Here is a 16865-nt window from a genome sequence, read left to right on the forward strand (position 1 = left end):
TTGATTAATTACACGTCATTAAGGGCACTGTTCAGAAAGAGAGTATGACAGATATTGCCCCACAGTTTCCAAGTGAACACTCGCCAAGTGCAGCAAAGAGAAAAATCTATCCTAAACTTTCCTTCCCTTTAGTTTGACACTCAGAGGCAAAGGGTATTGTTTTACATTATTATTGCATCTATTCCTCTTTCCAAGGATGTTGATGAAAGTATCTTGGACAAGAATTAACTAAACCTACCAAATAAGAACAATTAGTTTCAAATGGCTGAGAGTCCCGATATTTGAACTTGAATTCCTCGTTTGTCTGAAACCTTTATTGGAAATGTGCAGCTTTGGCAGATAGTGTCCCAAATGGGATACAGTGGTTCACAAAGGCAACTCACAGCCACCTACTTCAATAAACGTTGGCCTCACCAATGCTGCTCAATTACCATAAATCAATAAAAGAAGATATTAATTCCCTCCCTGTTTGGAGGCAGCAGGATCATTATTTGGTCGAGAGTAAAGATTCTGCTGCTGTCGCACCTCAGTCTCAATAAACTCTGGGTCTGGAATTCTCTTGGAATGTCTTCCTACCTCAAAGCCAAATTAACACTCTTAAGTGGACAGTTAATACCCACTTACAGGCTTCATCATACTTCTAATGGTAGACAACCTGCAGTGGCTGGCACAGTCCCTGTGTGGGGAGCTCAAGAAGCAAAGTCGGGTTTGAGTTTCAAGGTGGAGGTCCCTCATTCACAGGCACTCACTGCTTGACGGCAGGTCCCAGCATCTAAAAGTGGTGTACTTCCTTGATCCCTCAGCCATTACCCCTCTCCCATGAGTACCCTCACTCACCTACGACAAGCCTCTGACCCTCTCTGATCTCGATCCTCTTAATGGGTGCTCTCTGGTCTGAAAGCAGGTCAACAAGTCATTAAGATTCAAATTGCTATAGGCAATGAAGGTCTCACAGATTAGACACATCAGGTCTGTCCGATTAACACCTTAAAAATCCAGAGACAATATGATTAACTCTCAAAGATTAATGACAAGTAAAGCTCAAATTCAGAATATTCCATCGGGAATCCCTGTCCTTCGGACATCAACTGACAAAGGCCGTAGACTAATTTAGAAGTATTTGCAGAGACAAGTCATACCTTCGTGATTTCTCAGCAGCAAAGCTAGTCAACACAATAATTAAGTTTGTCATAACTTCTCCCCAGTGGAAAAGTTTCAAAAAGACAAGATGGCCCAGCACAACATAAGGTTACACCATGGAAGTACAACAGTAAAACAGATAGAAATACAAAGCCATGGGCAGAATCTAGAGGCTTTGCCTGATACATCCCTTAATTACCAAATAACCAACTGAGTAGGCTTAGCAAGAAGTGTAGGCATTGGAGCTTCATTCATGTGCCCAGAAACTACCCAGGTTTTAATGTGGTATGCAAGGTATGTGGTAGCAGAGGATATTAGAAATGCCATTGCAGAAAACAAAACCCAAAACAAATGTTTCAATTTTATGAGAACTCAGAAATGGGTGTCAGGCAGGTCCAGCATCTAAGCAAGCAGGAGCACATACCAAATAACAGCAAGACAAGATCCATGAAATATCTAGACAAACTACACAATCATATGATAAGGTTGACCAGCATATTGACACTCAAAGTGGTGACATATAACATTGTTTACTTCAATGTATGCACCAGCAGAGTGGTAACAGCAGAAGCTTCTGTCACCATCCAGTTATATGCTCAAAATATGCATGGAGAATTTTATTCATTCACAGGATGAGGATGTCGCTGGCTAACCCAGTATTCATTGTCCATCTCTAATGCCCAGAGGGCAGTTAAGAGTCATCCACATTGCTGTGGGTCTGGAGCCACATGTAGGCCAGACCCCAGGTAAGGAAGCCAGGTTCCTCCTCTAAAGAGCATTAGTGAATCAGATGGGTTTTTCCTGACAATTACAATCATTGGACTCTTAATTCCAGATTTTTATTGCATGCAAATTCCACCATCTGCCATGGTGGGATTCAAACCTATGTCCTCAGAACATTCTCTGGGTTTTTGAATTAAAAATCCAGTGATAATATCACTAAGCTATTGTCTCCCCTGAGAGCTGTGCAAAACTCATGCAAGTGCAAACAGCCTTCTACTTCATACACTCACCTGGATGAGTACAGCTCTAACAATACTTAAGAGGTTTGACATTATTGAGGAGAAAGCAGCCTTCTTAACTCGAACCCCATCTACTTTATTCGTCATTCGCTGCTTTCATCACTTCTTGCACATATACCATCTACAGGATGCACTGTGGTATCACATCGAGGGTCTCGTGACAGGATCTTTCAAACCCATGCTCTCCACCACCCAAAAGGAAAAGAACAGCAAATGCATGGAAACACCATCACCTGCATATTCCCCTCCATTCCACACACTTTCCTGACCTGTAACTATATAGTGTTACTTCTGTGTCACTGGATCAAAATTCTGGAACACGCTCCCTGATAGCACTGTCAGTGTCGCTATATCCTATGATTCAAGAAGACAGCTCAACACCACCTTCTCTAGAGCAATTCGGGATGGGCAATAATTAGTTTAGATTAGGTTCCCTACAGCATGGAAACAGGCCCTTCGGCCCAACAAGTCCACACTGACCCTCCAAAGAGTAGCCCACCCAGACCCAGTCCCCTACCCTATATTTACCCCGGACTAATGCACCTAACACTATGGGCAATTTAGCATGGCCAGTTCACCTGACCTGCACACCTTTGGATTGTGGGAGGAAACCCACGCAGACACGGGGGAATGTACAAACTCCACACAGACAGTCACCCAAGGCAGGAATCAAATCCAGGTCCCTGGCGCTGTGAGGCAGCAGTCACCTGTAATGGCCATATTGCATGAATGAATAACGAACAAAAAAGCTGGGAAGATAAACATATTGCCAATAGGTTTCAGAAATTTGTTAATTTATTGTTCTGAATTTAAAAAAATTCAGACACTAAGTTATTTTGTTGTTTTGGCATGTAGGCCAGAGCCCAGGTAAGGATGGCAAGTTCTTTGAGGGGAAAACTTTCAGACATCAAAAAGGTGGATGTCGTGTATGATCTGTGTGTACCTTTGCAGGGACGTGTCTTAAACAATCACAACATTCCTTGACAGAATTAGTTGTATCATCTCGTTGGTCAGTCTGAAGCAGTAACAATCAGATTAAATATACTACTCATAGATAGTCTTAAATAGTCTTCAAGAAATGAACTCAAATCATTAATAAGGCAATATACAAATGAAAATGATGCAACTGATGATGTTACACAAACATTGGTAGGGCAGTTTGGAAGAAGATAGGATACAGTGGAATATGCATCAGTTGCAGTTATGGGCAGAGAAATGGCAGATGGAGTTTAATCCAGAGAAGTGTGAGGTGCTGCACGTTGGGAGATCAAATGCTAAGGAAAAGTATACAGTTAATGGCAGGACCCTGAACAGCACTGATACACAGAGGGATCTTGGGGATCAAGTCCATAGCTCCCTGAAAGTGGTCACACAAATAGATAGGATGGTAAAGAAGACGTATGACATGCTTGCCTTTATTGGTCAGGGAATTGAGTACAAGAGTCAGGATGTCATGTTGAAGCCTTATAAAACTGGTTAGGTCACACTTAGAGTATTGCATTCAATTCTGATCACCACATTACAGAGAGGTTGTGGAAGATTTGGAGAGGGAGAGGTTTACCAGGATGCTGCCTGGATTAGAAGATATGAACTGTAAGGAGAGAGTAGAAAAACTCAGGTTGTTTTCTCTGGAGCATCAGAGGCTGGGAAGAGACATAATAGATGTATATAAAATTATGTCATGGATAGATAGGGTTGACGGTCAGATCTTTTTTCCAGAGTTGAACTGTCTAATATTGGGGAATATGTATTTAAGGTGAGCGAGGAAAATTCAAAGGACATGTGAGGGACAGGAGTTTTATACAGAAAGTGGTAGGAGTCTAGAACACGCTGCCAGGAGTGGTGATGGAAGTAGATAAGATAAGGACATTTAAGGGACTTTTAGATAACACATTAATATACAAGAAATGGAGGGATATGAGCCAAGGACCGGCAGAAGGGATTAGTTTAATTTGACATCATGTTCGGCACAGCATCATGGGCAAAAGGGCCGTTGCTGTGCTGAACTGTTCTATGTTCTATATGGCACTCAAAAGATCTATGAAGGATAGAGATTTTAGACACTCCAGTAGAGACCTATATTTAGTAATCTGAAATGCACTGATACACATAAAGGAGTGGAGGAGCCTTAGGATAAGGAGCCAACAATACGTGTATGTGTAGATTTCCACATCCCAGAGAAACCAAGGAGAAATATATAACATTGCTAGTAGTGGCATTGGCTAAATATCAAGATTAAAGCAACTGATATGTTTATGTTGAAGGGAAGAACATAATAGCGTCAACTAATACAGGATCGCTGACAACAGTGTGCCATGTTTTCAGAGTGGTCAACGCATGACCTCCGACCCAAGAATTTGATGCATTTGTGGGGTGCCTAAGGGCCTTTGGGTAAAGTTGAGGGTGTTGAAAATCATATTTTTCTCGCTGCAATCAGTCACAGGGTTTCTACTCCAGAACTGACCAATTAGAAAATGGCACACTTTGTAAGCAAGATCCATTGATCAGTACGGCTGGCAGATGTTGCTTGCCTGTGTTCTGCTGCCACAGTAATTTGCCAGGTGCGCCTACAGAGACTTGTATGCTAAATATTTAATGAATATTATAAAGATTCAGCATCTAGGTTTTAGCCGAGAAACAGCTGACAGAAAATGCATGTGAGAATCTCATGCCCAAGTACAGTGAATACCATTAGAGGCATTCAACCTTGGCCACAGTAAAATATGTTACCTCACATAATCCCCTCAAAAGGGAGCTCGGAGTCAGAAATGGCCATAATAAGTAGGCAGGAGTAGTCCTCTGCTGGCCAAGAATAAATTCAGCGCAAGCAGAAACTGCAGCTTTGAATGACCGTCTGATCATTTGAAAGCTACCTCACATTTAAAAGTGACTGATATTCACATCATTGTTTTCAAATCCCTCTATCAAATCCATCACGCCACCATCGCCCCCAATCACCCACCCCAAATGTCTGTAATCACGTCTGGCTCCACAATCCTTTGAGATCTCTGCAGCTCATCCAATTATTCTGGCTTCTCATCCTGCATCATTATCACATATCTCCAGGTGCCTCTGGGGTTCCCTACCTTGACCTCTCCTCTTCCCTTGCCTTTATGGCATTCCTATTTCTTTGATCAATTGTTTTCGGTGACTTTACCTAGTATCTTTGCATTGTTCCTTGTAAATATTGCAGTTATTTGCTGCCATCTTGTGGATATTCAAAGTTTTAGTTACACTGAAAGATTTGCAAACTAATTGAGATGTTGTAAAAGATCATAATTCTTTATTCTGACAAACAAGAATTTAGCGGCCCTCCAGCCTCTACCCTTTGCTAAATTCCAGGTTGATATGTCTGTGGCCAAACTGCCCCTTCTAATATAGTACTTTTTAATTTATAGGGAGGCAATGGCCGAGTGGTATTATCTCTGTTAATCCAGAGATCCAGGTAATGTTCTGTGGTCATGGATCTGAATTGTGCCACGGCAGATGATGGAATTTGAATATCTGGAATTAAGAGTCTAATGATGACCATGAGTCAATTGTTGGAAAATCCATTTGGTTCACTTATGTTCTTTAGGGAAGGAAACTGCCATCCTTACTTGGTCTGGCCTAAATGTGACTCCAGACCCACAGCAATGTGCTTGACTCCGATGAGGGATAGACAGTAAATGCTGGCCAAGCCGCCAATACCCTTGTCCCGTGAATGTTTCAGAAAATAAATTACAAACACGGAGAATCAAAATGACCATTCACACAAAATAAATCACAGTAGCTCAATTTTTAAATTGATTTTATAATGTGTAATGGTAAAGTCAGATTTATAGCTAGTTCTGGTTTTGCCTGTTGGAATCGTGGCTTGAACAAAGGTGGAAGAGTGCTCCTTGGCAATCCAACATCCTATGGGACCTGCCAAGAAATATTAGCTTGAGGTTTCTCGGCCATTCGATTACCGAATAACCACCTCCATTCCCTGCTCAACCAAACATTGCCAGGGATTAAGGACATTAGTGAAGGAAGATAGCAGCACCTTAAAGTTACTTAATCCTGTTAACAAGGTAAAATGCCTGGTGCATCACAAGAGAGTTATAAAACAAAATTTAATTCCAAGCCACATAAGGAGACATATATCAGGGAAAACAAGGTTGAGAATTTCAAAATCAGGACATTGTGGTCAGTGTAGTTTGGTGCAAGCAGACTGATGGATGAATGAGACTGCACGAGTTGGGAGAAGGACTGCCGAGTTTTGGGTACGCTGAAGTTTGCAGATGCAGGACCTGGGTTCGAATCCTGCCATGGCAGATGATGGAATTTAAGTTCAATGAAAAAAATCTCGAAATAATGATCTAATGATGAGACAATTGTCTGTTGTGAGAAAAGCCTAATTAGTTCAATAATGTAGTTTAGGGAAGTAAACTGTCATCAGACTTGGACCTGGACCCGATTTACCACCCCTTGAGAAAAAGAACAGAAAATGACATCACCATGGGAGATGACATCACAGGAAATGACATCACCAAACCAAAGGGACCCAAACATAGAAGTAAAAAGTAGGAATCATCAACAATGCTTCATCTGGAGGCTCACTGAAGATGTTACCTAGTATGGTGTCGAAACATTTGAAAATGAACCTTCCAGCTCAGCGAGCAAATCTGCATCTTGAAAAATCTGCAGTTGGATATATCACCTAGACCAGATGGACTACACCCAGAGTTATGAAGGAGATAGCTGAGAAAATTGTGGGCGTACTGGTGGTGATCTTTCAGGAATCATGGGAGTCAGAGAGGGTCCCAGTGGACTGGAGAATGGCTAATGTAACACTTCTGTATAAGAAGGGAAGGAGGTAAAAGACAGGAACTTAAAGACCAGTTAGCCTGACTTCAGGCCCTGGTAAGATTTGAGAGTCCATGATGAGATTGCCAATACTTTGAATCACATGGTAAAATAGTGCTGAATGGGCATGGTTTCTTCATGCCTGACAAATTGTTTTAATTCTTTGTGACGGTAAGGAACAAGTTAGTCAAAGGAGAGCCAGTTGGATTTCCAGAAGGCTTTTGACAAGGTGCTACATGGGAGGCTGCAATGGTGTTAGGGGCAAGTGTTATTGGCATGGGTTGGCTGATTGATAGAAGACAGAGAGTGAGGATAAAGTGGAATTTTTTCAGGATGGTAGACAATGACTAGTGTAATTCTGCAAGGTCATTGTTGGGATAACTTTACATTATATATTCACAATGTGGATATGGGAACTGAGGACATTGTTGCTAGGTTTGAAGATGACATGAAGATTGGTGGAGGGACAGATAGTGTTGAGGAGGCAAGGAAGCTGCAGAAGGACTTGGACAGGCTTGGAGAATGGGCAAAGAAGCGGCAAATGCAATATAATGTGGGTTATTGGGAGGTTAAGCACTTACACATAAAGAATAGACACATGGACTATTTTCTAAATGGGAAAGGTTTCAGAAATCCGAAGTACAAAGCAACTTAGGAGTCCTAGTTCAGGATTTGCATCAGGTTAACAGGCAGGTTCAGCTGGCAGTTGGGAAGGCAAATGAAATGTTAGCTTTTCAAGAGTGGTAGAGTACAACAGCAGAGATGTTCTGCTCAGTCTGTATAAGATTGAAAGAAATGAAAGCTTTATTTATATAATGCCTTTCATGTCTTCGACACATTATAAGGCCAGTGAAGTGTAGTCAGTGTTATACTGTTTATAATGTCAGTAGTACAATACTCATACAAAACCAAAATCTAAAACAAGTTCTCAAGGTGACTCAGGCAGAAGATATTTGTGTGATATCAACAGCTGTGATGGTGGATGTAGGCTGCAGCAGTAGGCAGATCCTCAGTTGTTGAGGTTTACTTGCCAATGGAATTGGATCTGCCTTTTGATTGCTGATGTGTGACATTAACATATATCCCACACAAGGTGTCTAACTGGAGGAGTTACAACCCCACACTGCCATGACCACTGACATAGAATTTCAGATGTTGACAATCATACACACGAGTGAGTGATTGCAGACAACGACACTTTCATATAGAGTTTTTTCACATATGTGGTGAAAACACAAGAAAGAGAAAATAAATAGTTTAAAATTGCACAAGTGATGTGTGTGATTACTTCTGTGGTACATTGTCAAATAATCCACCTTTTTATAAAAAGTCTAACTTAGAGTAGCACTATTCAAAATTCAGAGGTGCCCTCTACTTGTTCATATACAGAAGTGTCTAAACTAGCATGTAACTAAATGTTTTTTATTGAAAACCTCAGTAAAATAAAATTGTATTCACATTAATTACTACGCAGCACTAAATATTACATTTTATGATGATGAGAAGCACCTTAATAGCAGCCACAAAGTCCAATTCACTGTAATAATAGAGATGGAAACACAGAAATTAGGAACAGGAATGGGCTGTGATCTGCCACTTAACACAATACAGTTACAGTAATGTAACAGGATCTTCAGCAGCAGATGCCTGCAGTGGGGTGCTGAACAGTTTGCCAGGACCTCCACCAGCAGGTGGTGACATTGAGGGAGGGCAGCTGGAAAAGTCGATTGGACTCTCAGTGGAAAATAATATGGTTTTTAATGGATGGAGGGATGATGGGAAAGGGAACAAATATACAAAGGATTCAATAGCCCGATGTAAACCACAGACTTTGTTCTATGTGTACACCATAAATAATTCCTTGTTATTCCTTAATTTCTCTTCCTGTTTGTAATGATCTGATGTCAATTAAATAAATAATCCACCCTTCATGATCTTTGGGTTTTCTGTCGGTGGTCAAGTCTCATGTCACATGATCGTTCAGCCCATCAAACAGCTATGTGCCACCTTACCCACTCACCCACGTACCTATCACCTTACCCACTCACCCACGTACCAATCACCTTACCCACTGACCTTTCACCTTACCCAGTCACCCACCTACCTATCACTTTACAGAGCAGCAAGTGTTAATGCAGGTACTATGGATGGGTCAAACAGTCTGCCACTGATAGATGATCAGAAATGACCAACTGAATGATTAGTGTACCAGTAGGTTTTGTAGATAGTACATACTGCTGTTACTGAGCATTGGTGGTGGCAGGAATGGATGCTTGTGAATTTGGTGCCAATCAAGTGGGCTGCTTTGTCTTGAATGGTGTCAAGTTTCTTGAGTGCTGTTGAAGTTGCACCCATCCATCCACACTTCTGATTTATGCCTTGTAGACGTTGGACAGGTTTTTGGGGAGTCAGGAAATGAGTTATTTGCCACAGTATTCCTGGCCTCTGACCTGCTCTTGTAGCTGCTGTGTTTATATGACCAGTCCAGTTTTGTTTCTGGTCAATGGTAATCTCAAGGATGTTGATAGTGGTGGATTTAGTAATGGTAACACCATTGAATATCAAGGAGCAGAGGTTAGATCATTTCTTAATGGAGATGGTCATAGCCTGGCATTTTTTGACACAAGTGGTACTTGCAAGTTGTCGCTCCAAGCCTGGATATTGTTGCATATGACCATGGACTGCTTCAGTCAGAGGTGTTGTGAATGCTGCTGAACATTATGCATTCATTGGCTAACATTCCCATTTCTGACCTTATGGTGGAGGGAAGATCATTGATGAAGCAGCTAAAAATGGTTGGGGCTAAGACACTACCCTGAGGAACTCTTGTAGAGATATCCTGGAGCTGAGATAACTCATGTCCAACAACCACATCCATCTTCCTATGTGTCAGGTGTGTCTCTAACCACCAGCGAGTTCATCCCCGATACCCATTGATTCTACTTTTACTAAGACTCCTTGATGCCACACTTGGTCAACTACAGCCTAGGTATCAAGAGCTATTGCTCTCACCTCACGTCTGGAATTAAGATCTTTTGTCCATGTGTGAACCAAGGCTGTAACGAGATCAGGAGCTGAGTTGCCCTAGCGGAACCCAAGCTGAATCATGTTATGGAAACATAGAATCCCGACAGCGTGAAAACAGGCTCATCGGCCCAAATAGTCCACACCGACCTTCTGAAGAGTAACTCGCCCAGACCCATTCCCCTACTCTATTATCCTATATTTACCCCTGACTAATGCACCTAATCTACACATCCGTGGACACTCTGGGCAATTTAGAATGGCCAACTCACCCTAACATGTACATCTTTGGATTGTGGGAGAAAACCAAATCACCCACAGGAAACCCACACAGACACGGGGAGAATGTGCAAACTCCACACAGACAGTCGCCTGAGGTTGGGTCCCTGGCACTGTGAAGCAGCAGTGCTAACCACTGAGCTGCCATGCCGCCCAAAGACTGGGTATCACTGAGCAGGTCATTGCTGAGCAGGTGCTGCTTGATACACTGTTGATGACAACTTCCATCGCTTTACTGATAATTGAGAATAGACTGATGGGGAAGTAATTGGTTGGGTTGGGATTTGTCCTGCTTTTTGTGTTCAGGGCATACCTGGGCAATTTGCATATTGTTGGGTAGATGGCAGTGTTGCACAGTGTTGCTGCACTGGAACAGTTTGACTCAGGGTGGGGAAAGTTCAGGAGTCTTCAGTACTATTGCCAGAATATTGTCAGGGCCGGTAGCAGTATCAGTGTCTCCAACCATTTCATGAATTCACATAGAATGAACCAAATTGGCTGAAGACTGATATCTATGTTCCATCATTGAGGATGAGGATATTTGTGAAGCATCCTCCTCCATGAGTTGTTTAATTGTCCACCATCATTCACGGCTGTAGGGGGCAAGGACTGCAGAGCTTAGACCTAATCCCATTTGCTATCATTTGCTCCTTATGCTATTTGAGACACAAGTAGTCCTGTTTGGAAGCTTCTTCTGGTTGACATCTCATTTTCCCTTCCCTGAAGTTTATATGAGAATGTAATTGAATGATCCAAACTCAGAATTGCATCAGCTAATCTCAGAGGGAGTGGTTATCCTACAAAGTTCCTATCCTAGAATGATTCAGCTTTCTGGACATGCCATAGTGGACATACAGTGATACATATGACTGTTGCTTTAAAATTCAACAGCTAATTGTTTGTTCTCTTATCTTTTAACCAACATTTTGTCTATTGTTCAAAGACCCTACCACAAAATAATAACACAAACAAAGAACTGAATACTTTGTATAATGAATTCTTGTCTCTTAATACAGCACACAGCTCACAATTCTGTCAGTATAGCATTTTCCCAAGTAATAGTCGCTTACTAAAGGAGAATTTCTGGTAGTGAATATCAATACAAGCACCTTGTCACAATCTCACCTCAAGTTTGAAGTCTTACTTTTAGGGGAGAAGTACATATGGAGATAAAAACCTTATTTTCGCTGGCTATATTTATATCTCTCTATTTATACATCATGTCAGTGGTTACTCTCCAAAAGTGATACTTGGCTCAGAATTGCTTTGAAATGTCCCAAAATTGTATAAGATTTCAAATGGATGCAAGATCTGACTTTCATTAGTGGACAATGCTACGCGTCCTCTTTCTAATTCCTGTTGTGCTTGTGATGTTTTTCATGATTTGTAATGTATTGTTATTGAGAAAGCACTGCTGATTGTGCAAGTTTATGGTGTGGGCCAGTAACAGAACTGAAGAGAATGAAAGAAACAAGAGGTACTGTATCACAAAGTAACAAATGTTTGAAAGTTCCAAAGAGTGGAAGTAAAACTGAGATTGAAGGGAGGGAGAGATGGTGAAAGGATCTGGCAACAACTCTGGAACACTGCAACATCTTTGTGGGGCATAGCATTGTCTATAAGACATTGTATGGGCCGAGATTAATGGTTTATCATAGTTAAAGTTGTGTTTGATATCCATTTCACCCTACTGATTGATTGTATATAGCAAGATAATTATCTATTGATACATTTTACTTTTCAAACATTTGTTTCATTTTGAACAAATGAAGAAAGTTGTACTGTACTCTGTTTCTCTCTCCACGGATGCTGCCAGACCTGCTGAGTTTCTCCAGCATTCTCTGTGTTTATTGTCAGGTCTTGCTGTATTGTGACATTATCAGTAAGCACCCCACCACCAACCTTAAACAGGGAGGGAAGGTCACAGTGTGGGGGTCAGAAGCACATTTGACTGCAATGTCAGGGTTCCTGTCCAAACCACATAATCCTGTTCAATGGGAGAACATGGCTTCACAATCATCGACAATTCAGAACAAAACGTTTCTTAACTGACATCTGTTCATTCCAATACAGTCATGTAGAAATCGACCAGGAGCAGATGTCAGGAATCTAAATGAACCTTTTCTGTAGAACCTGAAGTGGTTCATTTCTTCCTCTCCCTCGCCAAACCCCAGTGAAATCAACTAACTCTGCACCAGTGTTCCCTCAAAATTTGCTTCATACTGGTTGAGCAACCAAATATTTCTCCTAATGGGAGATAAAGAATTGACCAACCTGTTTATCTGTCTCCCTCTCTCTCTATCTCTCTCACACACACACACACTCTCTCATTTTCTCTCTCTCTCTCTCTCTCTCTTTTGATCTGCCTGGCTCAGTTATGTATTTAAACCATAGGACAAACATCTGAAAATGATTTCTATGACTTGAGGTTAAATGAAAATTGAATTCAAAGGGTTGACACATTCTTTTTTGATTTGCTTTACAGATCTGGTTGCTTGAGATCAACTCAAACCCATCTTTACAGATGAATTGTGAAATTCTCAAATCAGTCATTCCCAAAGTAATAAATGAAGCTCTTGGTAAGATGGCCATTTCTATCTTTATGTAGAGTTACAGAAGAATATTTGTGCAAATATTGACAGAAGCTGAAGGATGCAAATAAATATTTCTTTATGAATAATGGAATAGCTATTCAATTGTAGTTTTCTTCTCTTTCTTTCTCTCTGCTATTAGATTTGATATTTGAGATCTTCACAAAGTGTTCTAGAGGACTGTACATCATGCCGCTTGAGGCACAGAAAGAATTTGTCCTCCTTTATAATGGTTCTCCAAAAGAGCCATTTGAGAAGAGATTTAAGGCAAGGCTTGAATACAGAATTTCGGAGAGAGCAACCATTCTTAAACGGCCTCAAAAGGATGACAACAGGCCCCAGATAAAGGTTCTGACTAGTTTAGAGTTTATACCGACGTTAGATTCTACTCTAAATCACACAAAAGCAACTCAGAGGTTTAAGTCACTGCTCTCACAAAGGCCACTCCCAGAAATTTCGCTAGTACAGCATCTGAGTTCTGCCAAGGCTAGACTTAAAAGTAATCAACAGTCAAGCAACCATTCAAATGGAGTGACTTCAGAGGAACAGAGTAAAACCAAGCACAGCTCAGAGCCAGGCCTTTGCAAAGAAAGAACAAAAGCTACACAGTTAATACGCAAAAAACATTCTGCCAGTAGTCAGCTGTGCAAAAGCTTGGAGAACACCTTGATGACATTTAATGCTTCCTTTCATTCCCTGATCATCACCAGGACTCCACTTACATCCAAGAAAGCCACTGCAAACTATCTGAAATGAAAGTTCGCTCCAAAGAAATCAACACATGACATAACTTAGTCACTACTGGCAGGAATGTCTTTTTGTTTAATAGTTCATGCCAGTATTAAAAGTAAATTTGAATAATGAAAAGCCAATCATTAAGTGTTCTGATCTTTAAGAAGCACCACCTAAGAGGTGAGCCAGTGACTTTATTTCACACCTGACACTGTGTAGTCAATGCTCCATTACAATCATAAGTTACAATCTAATCAATAAAGTGTTTATAGTGCAAGATTAAGAGTCTTTGATAATTGTGTGTCTGTCTGTTTTATTTTTGTGAAATTAAAATCTTTCTTATTGTTTGTCATGGTTTGTTCAGAATAAATGTGTCCTAGGCTAACTTTCTAGAGTAGGTTAATGCAAAAATCCATCAAATTCCTAGAAATAATGGGGTGATAAAGAGTTAGATGTCAAGTAAATAGTGGAGCTGGGTAAATCAGCCAGCAAGTATCAGAGACTCATATTCACATCTCTGTGTTGAACTTGCTGGTAACTTTGAGCATTAATAACTAATCTGCAACATTAATCGTTACCACAAAATGTGGCCTTATTTAACTGAACTTATCTAATTAATTGAAATAAGGATATTAAACAGGACATTGCTATTCAGAATGCAGGCATATTTTTGAAGTACTTTTATGAAATGGTTCTACTGATGTTAACCTGTGTTTACAAGCAAACAAATAAGATGACTGGCCATCTGCTTGGTGCAAGCACATGTCTGAAACTTTGCAAAGGCGCCTTTTGGTTAAAATGGTATACAACTGTCGAAATAGAGATCAGAGACATTGGACCCATGTTAAATCCTCATTTTACATTGAATTGGTTGATTTCAATCAGGACAGTTGGTCCTGATGGCTCCTGGTAATCAGCCATGACTCCCTGATGATCAGCACTGAGTCCTTTTGAAGTTTTGTGTGTGGTCTTTGGCTCCACTGTGATTCCCCCTGTGGTTAGTTAGCTTGTCAATACTGTGTTATTTTGGCTCACACCCAAAAGATACTATTTTTAGAAAGATGCAAAACAGTACCCAGTATCAGTAGATCCATAAACCATCCAGAATTGTTGTCCTCATGAAGTGGATAGAAAGAAAATTGCGAAACACAAGAGGAGGAGAAATGACAGAGAAGAGTTCATTTGTAAATCAGTTCAACATTATAAAAAAGAAGGTTTTTTTATTCAGTTTTAATATGAGAATATTTGCAGCAAATTCATAGAATGTTTCTCCTGCACTCATGAGACGTCAGCATAAACATTTGAATTATATTTATGTAATGAAGCATTCACTTCTTTAAAGGTATAGCCAGGAGGAATATTTGATTTAAAAAAATTCTTCCAATTTCAACGTACTTCAGATTTTTTTTATTGAAAAGTATGTTTGTTTATCTGGACAAGAGGAAGGTTTATAATGGAGTTCCCTCATGATCAGGATCTTTGCTACTCTTTGTATGTATTATTATTATCTTAGATGATGTTATGACTGGACAAGTCTGATACTAAATCTGAAATCTGGCTTGATTTTTTTTTTGGTTTTAACAAGATGATCTTTCAATGCACCACATATGCGCAATGCTGCGGATTTGGTTTTAACAATTATACAAATATTTATTATGCAAAAGAAATGAAGATAAAATAGAATACACAAAACTATTTAGCATAACATTTAAAGGTTAATAAACTCTTAGTAAAAATACAATCCCATTAATCCCAGCAGCATCCCATTGTAATAATAAACACCAAAGAGAATGCCCGTCTTTGTCTCTGTAAGGGTTTGACTTAGCTTTGATCATGAAAGTCTGAAATTCTCTTCCTTGATTCATTATATAAATGATTGCAAACGTTCTCAGCTTCAAATAACCCTTCTACAGTTTTAACCAAAGACTTCTGGTCTGGAACATTTAAGCAAAACTCCTAAAACTGAGGGAACCTCTTTTTAATAATTCTAAATTATTTTCTCCATTTTTTAAGGAGCAGCTGCTTTATACATTCAGTTTCAGCTGGGAACCATGCAGAATTGTCCCAAGTTAAAAGCTGTTTTCCAAGGTACGGCTGTTTCACCAAAGACCCCTCCTAAAAAAATGTAGAATCATCTATCTTGAAAGGATAATGTAATACTCAATTTACATTGTTTTTTCATAAATTCTTCCAAAGTGAAAACAGAATTCCAATTAGATTTCAAAACTATTTCTCTCAGACTACATTTTTTAAAAAGAAACCACCATGACAACAGGAATACTGAAGCTAATCAGCAAACACCTTCTGACACACAAATAGTCAAGTAGTTGATAAAATATAATACAGAAAAGTGTGCAGTGATTAATCTTGATGGGAAGAGAAGCAACATAAAACAAAGGGTGTGATTTTACAGGGACTGCAGAAGCGAGGGACATATATACATATGTATGTCTATCATTGAAGGTAGGATACGTTGAGAGGGTATTTAATAAAACATAGAGTACCTTAGGCATTATTAATAAGGGTGTGGAATTCAAAAACAAGGAAGTTATGTTAAATTTGTACAAAATACTTGTTCAGCAAGAACTGGAGGATTGCCTCCAGTTCCAGATTCCAGACTTTAGGAAGAATATTAAGGTGTCAGAGATAGATAAGATTCAGAAGAATATCATGGAAAACTTCAGTTACTTAGACAGATTGGAGAGATTGGAGATGAGAAATGTGAAATATAGTGATTCTCAAGATCACAAGAGGTCTGGACACAGAGTAAATACAAAGAAACCATCCCCATTGGTGGAAGGATCAAGAACTAGGGTGTGCAGATTTAAGATAATTGGCAAAACAAGCAATCGACTCAGATGGAGAAATATTTTCATGCAGTGAGTGGTTAGAATCTGGAGTGTGCATCTTGAGAGGGTGGTGGAAACAAATTCAAGTGAAGCACGCAAATGGAATTGGATCACCTGGAAAAGGAGAAAATGTGTAGGATTACAGGGAGAAAACAGGGAAGGGGCACTAGGCAAAATGCTCAGTCCAAGAGCCAGCACAGACATGACAGGTCAAAAGGCCCCTTTCTATATTACACTATTCCAGTGTGTTGAATAGAACTCTACAAATTTGAGGTACTCAGCATTGATATCAGGTTTGTGTAGGTGTAGCACAGTAAGATGCAGAATAAAGTTCATATCCTCCTCTTCAGTGTCTATTTAGTTGGATACAGAATGACCCCTCTATACTGTTTTTTTTT

At 40.0% G+C, this 16865-nt stretch overlaps 1 protein-coding gene across 11 annotated transcripts in view; it reads left to right on the forward strand.

The window, feature by feature from the left end:
- The window catches only part of LOC122540403 (protein polyglycylase TTLL10-like), a 159576-nt gene extending 145668 nt beyond the window's left edge, over positions 1-13908 (forward strand). For all 11 annotated transcript variants that reach the window (XM_043676101.2, XM_087980323.1, XM_087980328.1 and 8 more), the window contains 2 exons: positions 12781-12874; positions 13029-13908. In XM_043676101.2, coding sequence (XP_043532036.2) covers positions 12781-12874; positions 13029-13642 — 708 coding nt within the window. In that variant the 3' untranslated portion in view covers positions 13643-13908. The remainder of the gene's footprint in view (positions 1-12780; positions 12875-13028) is intronic.
- The last annotated feature ends 2957 nt before the right edge of the window (positions 13909-16865 follow it).

The sequence above is a fragment of the Chiloscyllium plagiosum genome, unplaced genomic scaffold, assembly GCF_037043375.1.
Source record: "Chiloscyllium plagiosum isolate Xiang-an unplaced genomic scaffold, Cpla_swu_hap1 HiC_scaffold_37, whole genome shotgun sequence".
NCBI classification, from domain to species: Eukaryota; Metazoa; Chordata; class Chondrichthyes; order Orectolobiformes; family Hemiscylliidae; genus Chiloscyllium; species Chiloscyllium plagiosum.